Below are 14,022 nucleotides of genomic sequence, written 5' to 3' on the forward strand. Positions count from 1 at the left end.
TTTTTAGAATGCCTGAAATGAGTGGGTGAAACTAACTAGCGCTTTTTTTTTCACAGCCTCATACTTTCATGTATATATAATTCCTATTTAATGTCTGCACCTTTCAACCAACTAAACAACTTTACTGGTTTGAATTTAAGAACCTTCCCAGTGTTAACTGAGCCATCGATGGGACACATTTCCACATCATAACAGTCTCAACGAGCTTGTCTATACATTCTCACTGCAGACCCCATTTTAAGTCATCCATACAGGCTGAGTAGATGAGATATAAATATGACATTATAGAAAACATGCATGAGTATTATATAAATGGGGCAGTGACCCCACTCTGTGTAAATCTGAGAACTCTGTAACACTGATGTTACGGACCTCTTTTTTTGGTAATTGGCATAGAGGAGTAGCTCAACTGCTCTGATTTTGAATTGTTTAGTTTTTTCTTTAAAACTTTGTATGAACAGTATTTTGTTAGTTTGTAATTGATTTGGGGTTTTACATGACTTTGTGAGAGATGAACCATCTACTCTTTTGAATGAACATAATATTGCATGATTATTCCTTACTCATAAAATGTGTTTTTGGCTGCTTTAAGGCTAATAAGTAGTTGGGATGGACTTAACACCACTTGAGTGATTATCACTGATGCAGTTTAGCAATATTGTAAGAGAAGATAATTAATCGCTGCATCCTGTTTAGATTTCACATATCACAAGTCTTTTGCATGCAGCACAGTGTACAGTACGCTGGAAGAAGCTGCACCAGCTCCCCCTACTGTATACATTTTTCACAATGTAGATTTAATGCATTAAAACGAATTGATGCATTAAATTAATTGCATCCATTCTGGAGGGGTAATTTTGCATTTTTTTGTAAGCTGTTCATTATTGTTAGTTGATTTAAAATATATATATATATATCTGAGATAAAAGCACATGACCTGTGAGTCTTTGTTAAAATGGCCTCGAGAGTATTATATGTGTAATGTAGTTGGATGTAGGAGGTAGGAGGCCGCATGTCGCTGACTACTCTTTAGTGTACGTGCTGGACGTCTGCGCATGAAAAAAACAAACAGGAAATTGAATCAACCTAGTGACGTCATCGGTGAGCGCCTCTGCTGGCCTTCGAAATGGGCTCGACTCCCTAGCCTTGATTTCTTCAATTGTCCCTCCGCATATCAACTTTTTTTTTTTAGAGAAAAGCCTGTTCGCGATGACATTTGGAGGTACGTTCACACAACAACACACCGCAGAGACACATTTGATGGTCTCTCTGCGCATTGCCACCTGAGTTGTGCGCAGATGTGAGTGGAGCAGGACTGGATCAGCTAGTTGATGTAACGTTAGCTTGTTGTAGCTGCGTTAGCCGGGCAGCTAACTAGCCGGAACCTTTGGGCTAGTGCCAAGTGATGCATTGTAGTGATGGCTAAATTGCCTTATTTAACGTGATCTATCGTCTGAACTCTCTGTCTACGACTACTGTTAATGTACAAAGTGTCATGCTGTCACTTCCCCGTGTTTCCTGGAAAACCATGACTCAAAGTTGCTAGCTAACTTTAGCTAAGTCAGCCACTGGGCTAGCTGACGGTAAACAGAGTCAAACTACTCTGAAGTGAAGTGCAGCGGTGACTGGATGGAAACGGACTTGTACCTACATGTTATAAAACAGCAGGCTTCTGTCTAGTGCTCGTCAGGAGTTTTTTTTCAGTAAACAGGTTTACTTGGATAATTCAAAAGCCAAAAAGCAGAACAGGTCAGTGCAAGTGTGTTCTTTAAAAGGACCTGCGTACTGACTGAACAGAACGAGTATCCCTGGTGAGAAAACCCCTGATCTTATGTATTAACCTACGAGCAGGTCAGATTCATATTGGGCCAGTCTAATAGTTTATTTTTAAAATAAATTCTGTCAAAGAGATGGCTAACATGATTCTCATCCATTTCTGTCCATTCAGTGACGGATGAATGTGGCAGCACCATCATTTCCAACCTGACACTAGAGATTGTTATTCTTCATCTAATTTGACATGTAGATTAATCAATAATCAGATGTGATGGGCAGTAACAATTTGAACTGTGCTAACAGATGCTTTGACTTTTCCTCTTTTGTTCTAGGTGAATTGGCAGTCGTGGTCAGCCCGGTGATTTCAGAACTGGTTCCTGTGCAGGCCAACTGGCTTGCAAGTTTCAGTTCCTGTGCAGTACAGTAAAGGCACTTGCTTGGTCAGAGGACGGCTATGAAAACAGCTCAGGAGCGCAACCAGGAGTGCCTGCCTCCTAAGAAGAGGGACCACCTAGTTAACAACAGCAGTGGAGCTGCAGGGACTGGAGGAGTTGGGGCTGCAGGAGGAGCTGGTGGCAGTGGAGGTCGCAGTAGTAGTGTTGGTGGTGGTATTGGAGAAGATGAAGTGGTTTCCATCCAGAACTCTGCAGCCAACATTGACACTCAGGGAGGGACCCCATCTGGAGAGTGGCTGCGAGCTCAGCCAGGGCTTCATTATGGAGTGGATAACTCTGATGGCATACCAGCAGTGCCAGTTGACCAGTACGGTATGCTCTACAAAGTGGCTCTCCCATCTGTTACCTACTCGCCTACCAGTCTTCACCCAGTGTTAAGCCACATCTCTCCAGCCTACACTGTACATTCCTCTCTCCTGCAGCATTCAGGCCTTCCCTATCCTCCTCTTGGTTATGCCCAGATCCCTCATTCCTCTCTCCAGTTCGTTAGTTCCCCTTATGCAGCGGTACCTTATGCCCTACCCCCTGGCTTTGTCCCGGGATCATTAATCTCCCCCTCAGGCACTATTCCTCAGCCCCATGCTGTGTCCCACCTTGTTCCCTATCCATCCGTCATACAGGAAGGTGTTGTTTCCCCACCTCCCCAGGCCCAGGTAGCTGCCCATACCTTTGCCAAAGTCTCGGCATCCAGCGGTGTCCCCCTGATGCTGTCTTCAGAGCAAGTTGCCCAGCAACACCTTGGTAATGTAGGAGTCCTCCCCGCAACAGAGCTCAGCTCTCGAGGGTTGCCAGTCTTCTATCACTCTCAGGGCGCCAGGGCTGCCACTGCCACCAGAGACCCCCACAGTGCCCAGCAGGAGAATGAGCCAGAGATGAATGGAGGCGATAAAGAGCAGGGAGCTAGGGAGCTTGTACTAGAGTCAGCCTTCACTGCCAGAAATGCACGTCTGCTGCAGGGAGGATCCAACTCTGTAGCCCAGGAGTACAGCCAAGACAGAGGCCCGCTGAACCGACGGCTGGAAGAGAGGAGCTCACCGGGCCAGCGCAGCACTCCAGACAGCGACCTGGAGGTGAGATACACTAACGTGACTTATGATTCATGTTAATCTCTATGCCCATATTTCCATTTTCTAGCAGTAAACCAGTGACAGAAGCATGCAAATGTACCAAAAGGCAACATATTTAAATATTCCTCATGTTGATCAAGTAAAAAAATATCTTTATGAGATTTATACGGACAGAAATACTCATACATAATGAGATGCTACATAAAATGAACTAATATTTCACACCTTTTCTGAGCATAAAAAGTTCATTTTTTCAGTAATCTACAATTCTTATTATATATCTTTAGTATAACTGTACACCCTCTTACCTTAGTATTTGTAGGACTCAATCGCATGTGTTAATTTCAGACTCTGCTTCCATGCTGTGGGTCTAAAGGTAATTGGGCAATTACTCAGAGCCACAATTTCTGCTTTGTGCCAAAGCTACGCTAGTTGTGGTTGCATGGAGATGCTCATCGAAGCCCTCGGTACCTTGTTTGTTATGGTGTGCAGGGGAAGGAAAAATGTTACTTCCCACAAAAGTAAAATTGATTCTTTGTGCTGGCTGACATAACTAACAGCTTTTTACTTATTTGAATTAACCAAATCAAGAAAATTGCTAACAATACCAAATAAAGGCCATTACAAGTAGCTGCAGACTCTCTTGTGGTCTTAGGAAAATGTTTTTAAAAAAAAAAAGGAATGCAATTTTTCAGTTTTAGCCACAAACCAAGACAATGTGCTATAGATGGCCTCTATATGGTTCACACATGGCACCTAAGTGGGAAGTCCCAAAAAGTTTCTGTTTCCCTTTTCTGAGAAAGTAAATCTTCCTGCCTTTTCGATAAGTTGATGAGAAGAGTGACGTCATGGCATGCATCATTAGAAATTGTGTGTTGGAGTGAAATTTATTTACTGAGCCACAAAGATATTTCATACTCACATGCTGTTATTCTGTCTGCTGCTGTGGAAAAACATTTGAATGTCTTATTGTACGTTTCAAATGATGCTGTCTGGCTAACACTAGATTCCCTTGATCAACTTCTAGGTGCAGCAGGTTGTTGGTCGTTTGGCTTCCTCTAGCCATGGTGGAGTGAGAAAAGAGGTCTCCTTTGCCCCCTTGAACCTCTCTCAGGGTGCCCATAGAGCCAGAGATGTCCATGGAGAGTGCACAAGCGTGATTTCTGGTCGGACTGCGTTCACGGCTCAGGCTGTGAGTTACAACGATCCCAGAGTGACCGGTCTCCAGCAGCAAGGGGGACAGCCAGGCCATGCTGTCATGCTTGCTAATGGGCAACCAGTTCTTATACCCTTGGAGTATCACCTGCAACATCACCCCCAGCCACCACAGCAACACTACCTAGGACAGGCTATTGATGCCTCAGCCAGCCATGCGTCTACCACTATGGCCTCCCCTAACGCAAGCTTTAAAGCCTCTGATTCTTCAGCCAGAGTGTGCCTCCTCGAAAGGGCAGAGCTTACCACAGCTCAGCAGCAGCTGCCCCAGCAGCCTCCTGTCCAGCCTGCAGCAGATGTGACTCAGGCCTTAGCTTCAAGCCTCGCTCCTGCCTCGGCTGCCTCCAACCCATCGCACTTCATGAAGGGAGCCATTATCCAGCTGGCTACTGGGGAACTGAAGCGTGTGGAGGACCTCCAGACTCAGGACTTTGTGCGGAGTGCCGAGGTGAGTGGGGGGCTTAAGATCGATTCCAGCATGGTAGTGGACATCCGTGCCAGCCAGCAGAGAGCAGGTCTTGTGTCGCTTCACTTTACTGTGGGGGAGCAGCAGAGCAAAGTGACCATCGATGTTCCCCCGGAGCACCCTTTTTTTGTGTTCGGGCAAGGATGGTCGTCCTGCAACCCTGAGCGCACGGCCCAGCTCTACGGCTTGGCGTGCCATCATCTGCAAGTAGGAGATGTGTGCGTGTCCATCACCCTGCAGCAGCAGCTTCAGCAACAGCAGCAGAAACAACCACAGCACCATCATTCACAGCAGCAACAAAAACAGCAGAACCTGTCCAGGACTTTGAGCAAAACCAATGCTACAACAAGTCACCAGCTCATGGGGCCTCCTGCCCCCCAGCAGTCACGGCCTCCGTCTCATTTCAGGCCAGACCGCATCCACAGGGAAAGACAGAGGGATGGGGAAAAAGATGCGGTTGATAAGGAGGAAACCACACATTTTGGGGTTGTTGGGCACTCTGAGTCGCCCATCAGACCAAGTAGGAACTCAGCAGAGCATCCAAGAAGCCAGAGCAGCTACCACTTGCACACAGAGGGCTCTGCTTTTGCAGGGGCAGGGATGGGAGCAATGCAGGCTGCGCTAGGTGCTTCTCAGAGGCGCTGGTCCTCACCGGGCCTCCAAAGATACAGTATGAAGGGAGACGAAGGGCCACGCCCTCAGATAAGCACCACCGGCCACACAAGGCCCTCTTTCATCCCCCAGGAGGTCAAACTGTCCATTGAGGGGCGCTCTAATGCAGGGAAGTAGCATCATATTTGGTAGCAACTATAGAGGAGACTGCCACGAACGAGTCTGACAAGGAGAGAAAGAGGAAAAAAAGAGTGCGAATGTAGCCTCAGAATGTTTGAGATTTTGCACACCTAAAATATACAAAAAATACCATGTCTCTGGTGAGAAGTTCTGGTTCTGTTCGGTTGTCACTCAGCCAAAGGATACGCGCCTGTGGTTTTCTAGCCAGCTGAGGTCCAACAGAGACATCTCAAGCTGAGTATAAAGTATGTAGCGGATGAAATGCCTACCATAGTCCTTGCACACATCATTTCTCTTCCTCCCTCCCTCCTTTGTCACCACTTCCTCATACCCATGCTTGGAGGTTACCATTGCATTCGGAACACTCTTGCTTCCTTTTTGACCGAACCGTCTCTTTGGAAGACCGAGGACTACGAAGAATGTGTTTGTAGCACTTGAAGCTACCAACTCTGCAGGTTCTGATGTATTTTAAAGATCCCAGTCAGTGATCTTTTATCGCCTCCATTCCTAAGATCCTGTTTCCTTCAAAAGCATTTACCCAAAAAAAAGAGAGGAGTTGCTGACATCAGCGGCTCCCGCGGTGATGTTGGCACTGTCGACGCTAACTGTCAGTGTATGTTACATTATGCCTCTCCGGCAGGAGTCTAAAACCTCTGCTGTCAGCAGAGATACTCCCTCCCCTCCTTCCTTTTTCCGAAGGCCGCTCTGCAATGAATGGGATCCTCTCTCAAGCCAAGTGTGGCACGTTGCACTTGTCTTAGTGAAATAGTGATAAGTCAATCAGTATGTCTGTTCATCAATCAGTGTCCACTCAAAAAAAAAATCTGCTCATGCCCTCTGGTTAAGGCTGAGGGCCCGAAGTGTGTTCGTTTAAATGCCGCATTTTCCAATAATGCTTTGTTCTCTATTGTAACTAGAGATATCTTGCATTCCAGTATCATCAGTGAGAATATCCATCACTTAGTGTCCCATCCAGACCGACTCCCTCCCTCCTCCTCACTTTACCTCTAAGCTTTCCCGGCCAGACTGGTGACTTTTAATGCAATGTTAAACAGCTTAACTAAGAGAGGAGGCACTGGCTGGTCATCACCAAAGCCACCTGTGGGAATGAGACCATGCCACCCTGTCACATCACTGGCTGCAGGTCTATTAAGCCTAAAACCGCAGGAGAATGGAGGGGCCTTGTAGTTTGTATCCTTGTAGAGAGAAAGTGAGTCAGTGACGAGGTTTTGTCTTTGTCCTAGTTACTCTTTGCTCAGTTACCAAATTAAAGCAATAGTTCTTTTTACAGCACACGGCTGTACTGCTCCCCCGCTGGAGTCTCTCATTGTGGGTTGTTTTATATCTCTGTACATCGGAGGTGTGAGATCTCTTTCAACCCCGACCTTTAAAGGTGATGCACTATTTTGGTGTTAATTTTAATCGAATCTTCAGTATTTCTACACAAGCAATGCATGACAAATTACTCAAGAAATCGTTGTAGATGAAACTGCTTTTCTTTAATTCTCCATCTCACTGATGATATTTCATGTTTTGACTCAAGTGCATCTCCAAGAAAGGCTTGACTCTAATTAAGTTGTGATCATTATCAAGTTTTCTTCTGTTCTGTCTTTTTGTTTTAACGTATACGGTCCTTCGCTTTTGTACTACGATATACTTTATCCAGTGTATCTGATGATTGTCTTGTGTTGCACATAGAAAATATCACTCATTGATTTCACACTGACCTTGTTTAATAGGAATCACAGTTAAGTAGATGTTTTTTTTGTATGAAGGGAATATGTTTGAAGTATTTTTGGTGTTTTTTTGTGAGAAAGAGAAGAAAAAAAAACTGACTTGCATTTTTAACTCTGTTTACAAATCAGCCAAGATGAATGCTGCAGTTTCCTCCTTCTGACAGATTTTTTTTATCTGTCACTGAAAAAAAACAACCAAAAAGGTTCAATTAACAATAAGTGCAATTAGACCACACATAAAATCATTTAGAGTTGTATGATCCGACGGCATTCCTCATGCAGACATTCCCATTTAAAAATGTTCATCACACACGTTTATTTTTTCTGTCACAGATCCTTGGACTTACCTCTGGCAAAACATTTGATCACTTTTGAACATTTCCTGCATTACCTGTTATGTGCTCAGACAGAAGCATCAGTACATGTGTTTTGTGTCTGACTAATGTGCTGGTGATGTCATCACTTGTTTGTTTAGATCTGTTCTCTTCAACTCTCTTCTCTTACCGTCTCTGAGTACAAGGCCTGAACCTCTGTCAGCAGGTATAGAGGCCACGAGAGAATGAATACACTCTATTACACTCATTATGAGCACCTTTAAAGGATAGGTTCATATTATTACATGTCTTAAAGTATTTCTAAAGAGTTATTGGTTGCTGTAATCATTCCTCCTGTCCATAAGATAGAGGGGAAGAATAATTAAACCTATCCTTTAAAGTGCTTTACCACAGTCAGAAACCCATCTTACCTTTTTAGAAGATCACCACATTGAGTTCTTCTCATGCTGTAAGCAATATACATAATACCTGAAAACATTTCATGTAGTTTTGGCATTTTCTATGCAGTAAACTCAGTGTTGTACCCTTCATTGTCTTAAGTAAAGCTCTCTGAAGCAGTAGGGCAGGTTGGGCTGATGCAGTCATTTTACACTGATGTCTGGTTATAGGATTTTTTGCTTTGAATTGTCTTTTTATACGAACCAGTATTTTGCTTTGCTACTTTCTATTTTTAGCTCGTTGTCCCCATCCTCCTCCGTATAGCACAGCGCTGACTCGCAGCTCAGTACATTTCTATCTTCTTCTAACGTTGCCACATGGTCGGAGCCAAATTACACCAGACGAGTGTCACTTAAATGATTGTGCGTTTGTCCAGCATTATTTGAGCAAGACAGTATCTTAGGTCAAGATGCATTTGATGTGATATAAATGCTGCAAGCAGTGCCACCTGTGACTTAACCTCCTGTTGATCTTCACAGCAAGACCACCCTGCGCTGCCATTAGCCTTTTTGTTTTTGCCCCCTGCTTTGAGCAGCGTGTGCCACGTTAAGCAGGAGTGTTCGACTTCTTCTAGCAAGATGTCTAATCACATCACTGATAGTCTGTTGCTGTAAGTAATTGCACTAAATGCCCTCCTTTTTTACAGTGTTTTGAGCTTAAAACTGTTGGTAAATTGAAGAGTTTTAAAATGTAAAGCACACAAAATCACGGAGAAATCGCAGGTTGTGTGTTTCTGTAGATAGCTGTATTTCTTTTGTACAAATGGCTTTGATGATGCTTGTTGATAATGCCTTAACATTCTGCTTTGTACAATGTGTGAAGTTGGAATAATGGAAAAATGCTTATGTTAGACTTGTGTTTCCCTCTCAGGCTGAACAAGAGCCAATCAGAAATGTCACGCTTTGACACTCTTGTCACGCCTATGAGCAGAAATTCATATTCATGTTTCTCAAAGGGTGACGGTGAATTCCCTCTGAGCCCCAAGACGCTTCAACCATCAAATCTGCAACTTTGTGTTTGTGGCGTTTTGTATTTTCTTTTCCTTTTTCATGAACTATTCCGTTTCATTTTTAATACACACTTTACTCTCATACTTACCTTTTTTAATTCCTGTTTTTTCAATGTGTGTAAGTGAAGTAAATGGAATTTCTTTTCTGCACTTTTTACAAGACGAAAAGAGTGTCTGCAAAGGAGGGCAATCCATTAATTACACACACACATTGTTTGTTATTGTTGCACGAGATCAGTAGTTTTTTATCCCTTGAATTAATGGATTGTGTTTGGTGTCTTGTGCTTTGTTCCACAGTCTCTGGACAACAAGAATCAAGGTGAATTAATAGAGACAGACAGGCTGCGTTAATCAGATAGCTTTCCATTGGTGGTAATGTAACGGTTTATTATGTTTTGTGACGTTGGCAGTGGGGATTTCTATTCCCTGTGTGAACTACTTCCTGTTGTTTGATCCTGCATTGAACTGCAAAGGTGAATTTAGATGATTTTGGGTGTTGCTGATGTCCAGTTAAATCAGGAGAACGAGAACGGTTAAAAGTTTTAAAGAAGTCTGTGCATTTTCAGATTCGACATTGTACTTTTTTTTTTTTTTTTTTTGCCACAAGGTGACACTGCTTTTTATGTGACGTGCAACTATTGGAAAAACAAACAAACAAAAAAACAGCATTTCTTTTTTAAATGCCTAAATCTGCAAAATATATGCAATGATGTAAATGTAACATTCAATCCTCAAGTATAATCCAGGTTGTATGAACTTTGTATAGTGAGTTTTAATATCGTATGGCCGTACCAATATGTATTGATCTTTATCAGAAGCCTTAGAGTTGTCGACCGAAAGTGCTCCCTTAGAATACCCCACACCTACCTGACTTTAACAAAGCATTAATATCTATATTTTGTTGCGTTTTTATTTGTACTGGTTTTGAATAAAATAGATTTGTACTGTATATTTGTACCTCTCTGTGAACTACTTAGGGCGGTTTTTGTTTTTTGTTTTGCTGTTTTAATTCTATGTACTTTAAGGACACAAAGATATTGTATTTTTATTGTTACAGCTAACTTGGAGACATTGCATTTATCATGTTTGTTAAGTAAACACAATATAATATATATATACAAATATAAATATAAACTATTATCCAACTTGTGTGCTGTGTTTCTTTAGTCGCATTTATGTATTTATTCTATAATTATTAGATAGGTGGAAAAAATATTAAGATGAACTTTAGCGATCGAAAGTAGCAATACTTCAGAGTAAAGAATGTAGAATGGTTTGTCACTGATGCATTACTATAAAAGTATTACTTTAATGCTGCAGCTGGTCATTAGGGAGCTAATTTAACTACTTTATATACTGCTATGTAGTTTATGTATGTACAAATCAATCATATGTTGGATGTAAAAACTTGATCTTTAGTTACTAGTTAGTAAAGCTGGCAAATATGGTGGTATAAAGCTAAGGAAGCCAATAATATATGTAGACTGTTGTAAGCAAATCAATATGTGAATCCAACCACCGAGTATATAGCAATGAAATATGACATATGAATTTATGTGGTTTGAACTTTTTTGAAATTTTCAGCTCATTTAAAATGAGATGTTTAAGTTTAACAAATTCTGATAGCAAGTGAAACTCTACAATACTCAAAATTAAACATTGAAGTCACTTAAAATCAATTTGTCAAATTCTGATCTAATATTCAAGTCAAGTAAAAACAAATCAAGTAGCTTAAAACTTACAAGATCATGAACGAGACATCAAAATTAGAAAATATTTAGATAGGAATTTGACTAATTGAATTTGAGCAACTTGAACATAATAAATAAAAAAAATTCAATATTGAGGACTTTAATTTGTGAACCCTCAGTTTTTTTTATTGCAATACTTGACATGACCTTCTCAAAACATCAAACACTGAAATTCAAACCACATAAATATGATTGTTTTCAAAGTAAAGTATTTGAATGCTTTAAATTCAGTGGCATTTCATTTTAAACAATACTAAGTGATTAATTAAACAATTAGGGGCTCAGTTGCTTAAAAGTTTCCCATTTCTATGGCTATTATTTGCTAAAAACTTAAATATTTTTGTATTCATTTTGAATTCAGTGGGACAGAGATATAAAGAGAAGACCGCTCAATGTTAAACAAGTGACACTGTGTATTTGTCTGTATAAAACATAGGAGGAAGGAAGTGACTCAGGACAGTACCACTGTAGTAAAGTCAATGTTTATTTGCACATTCTTTACCAGGTTTCATGACGGTCTGTACATCTGTTAATCCGGTAACAGAGGAGGCATCCCCAAAGGGCCATCCAGTCAGAATGCATTGATATCGCAGCAAGCATGAATGTTCTCATTAGCAGTTTAGCTCATTCATTTGGCCTTGATCAGAGAGATTTGTTTTGTAAACATGGACATTGAGAGAAAATCCTGATAGAATTAAAATAGAAAGGCCAACGTTTTTTTAACAACATTTTTTCTTTTGTTTGAACTGTAAAAAACAGGCAGGCATAAACTTAACAGTAGAACACAAGCTCATATTGAACCATTCTAGGACAAGTGCAGTTTCACGACATGCAGTGCTTACCTAACCCATATACTGAAAGTACTGCTCGTAAAAAAAACCTGTTCAGAGTACTTCCTTTGCAATAGTATGTCAGACCACAGACGCGCAGTTTTCTGTCACACTGGCCCACTGGAGGACAAAGGTGATCACAGCAATTTCAAACAGCAGCCTCTGAGAATACCCAGTATTCAAAGTCTGAGAGAAGAGAGAAATAGATGACACCTGAAGCCTCTGTCGAGAACACTGATCTGCCCTTGTTACAGAATGTGAAGAATAGCATGGCAGGGAGAGACCCTGTCGCTCTCATGTGCTGAACTAGGAAGAGAAAACACATTTGAAAACAAAGTGTCTCTGGAAAAGTCACACAACTGCCCAAAACTGTTGCTATCACATCCTTTGATATGATTCTTATGGACCGGGGTGTTGTCTTTAGGCTCTGAGCCCTCTCACTGAGTTAAATTGCCTGAGAAGCGAAACTCTTTGCATTGAAGTCCGTTTAAATTAAAGTCGCATTTATGCATAGTTTCAGTGAAAAGTGAATTAATTTCCCTTGGAATAAATAACACATCTGTTGCATAGCGGTTTGATGCACTCCTAGAAAAGCCTCTAAGGATGAAACAAAAAAAACCTTTTTTTTTTTCTTCCATTTGTTCATTTGCTGCAACAAACAGCCAGGTTGATTGACTCTTGTCTAGGAGTGACTCAAACAGAACCAGTACTTGTCCTTGTCTCTGATATTCGTTGAAGAATATTTCAGAAACTGCTTATTGACACTGTAAATGTTTGCATCTGGAGCAGTGAAGTCAAGAAAAAGCTGGAAGTAAACCTTACAGGCAGAAAATTAAACACAAGATATCCAGACATGGCCTCTAATTTAAACATTAAAACAATTTTATACCACTGGTGGTAGGTAACAAAATAACCCCAAAACATTTTCACAAGAAAAATATATTCACATCATATTGCATAAATATGTGCTGGAATGAGGTTAATGAAAATATAGATGAATAAAATCTCTCTCCCAGTATGGGCTGTATGTGTCATGAGATAAGCCCCAGTGCTCAGTAACGGAAGGGAATTAAAAATACAACTGGTTCCATAGTTTAAAATGAGTCTCTCTGTCATACGAATCAATCTTTCATCAATTCTGCTGACAGATGACATAACTTATCCTCAATTTAAGTGGTGCAGGTCACATATATTGAAGGTACTGTAGCTTTACAAAGCATGTGAATGCTACACAAACTGCATGCAGAGGATGCATGATCTGCGTATGATCCTCAAAATGATAATAATAATAATAATAACACATTTTGATGTTGTAATTCACTCATGAGAAAAACAAAAGTGTCTTTGCCGGCAGAATTCAAGTAAACTATCATATTAACAAACTGTTTCTTTGTGACTATTTCATGTAACATTTTAGCAGAATATTCCTTAATGTGATGAGCCCAACATATTTAAGAGGTAACTAATGTATTGTACAGTACAATAACAGCAGCAAAGACTGACCTTTTTATGAGCCAAATAAAAGCTCTGTAACAAAAAGTTAAAAAAAAAAAATGAAATGACTGGCAAGATATTCGGAGTGTAACACTGTAGGAAAAAGAAAACAGATTCAGATATTGGCAAAGAGAATGTTAAGAGGCGAATGAAGCAAGTTGTAAAACACAGGAGGTAATGAGGAATGTTGCTCAACACTGGGCATGTTCAATAGGACAAAACATTCTTTGAGTTTATCTGTTAAGAACTAAGAAACATTATATTTAGACCTGGGAGTATCATGTGGAACTGGTGTGTTTGTAAATCAGTTGTTCCTGTGAATGTTTGTGTCTTATTAAAGTGCCCGAATGATGAACACAAAATAGTGGGAAACCACCTGCATGCTCTGTAGTAGTGTACAGTACATGAAGAGCTTTGGAAGCTTGGAGTTAGAACAAAGTAAGCCACGAGACAGACGGCGCGACCGAGGCGCCCGCTGAGGTAGTAGAGTTTGACAGAATGAACTTCCCACGGACCCGCGATGGCAGCTTGAAGAGAGAGGTGTAGCTACCAGAGTCACTGGGCTGGCGGAGTGGACCACAAGGAAAGGGGGGGGGGGGGGCTGAGGCTACAAAGTCCCCGCTCACTGAAGGTCCATGTGCAAAAAGATTTCTTTTTT

At 41.3% G+C, this 14,022-nt stretch overlaps 1 protein-coding gene across 1 annotated transcript; it reads left to right on the forward strand.

Moving 5' to 3' along the window:
* The first annotated feature begins 1,136 nt into the window (after positions 1-1,136).
* atxn1l (ataxin 1-like) lies at positions 1,137-10,429 on the forward strand. The gene is made up of 3 exons (XM_054618994.1): positions 1,137-1,222; positions 2,109-3,301; positions 4,326-10,429. Exons 2-3 carry the CDS (start codon positions 2,231-2,233, stop codon positions 5,766-5,768), a joined length of 2,514 nt encoding a protein of 837 aa, XP_054474969.1. The 5' UTR covers positions 1,137-1,222; positions 2,109-2,230; the 3' UTR covers positions 5,769-10,429.
* The last annotated feature ends 3,593 nt before the right edge of the window (positions 10,430-14,022 follow it).

This window comes from Anoplopoma fimbria, chromosome 2 (genome assembly GCF_027596085.1).
Source record: "Anoplopoma fimbria isolate UVic2021 breed Golden Eagle Sablefish chromosome 2, Afim_UVic_2022, whole genome shotgun sequence".
In the NCBI taxonomy this organism is placed as follows: domain Eukaryota; kingdom Metazoa; phylum Chordata; class Actinopteri; order Perciformes; family Anoplopomatidae; genus Anoplopoma; species Anoplopoma fimbria.

Excerpts from the sequence above, each read along its gene's own strand:
- atxn1l (XM_054618994.1), top strand. The coding sequence starts at position 2,231 with ATGAAAACAGCTCAGGAGCGCAACCAGGAGTGCCTGCCTCCTAAGAAG. Across the intron at positions 3,302-4,325 it reads CTCCAGACAGCGACCTGGAG|GTGCAGCAGGTTGTTGGTCG; the intron begins GTGAGATACACT and ends ATCAACTTCTAG.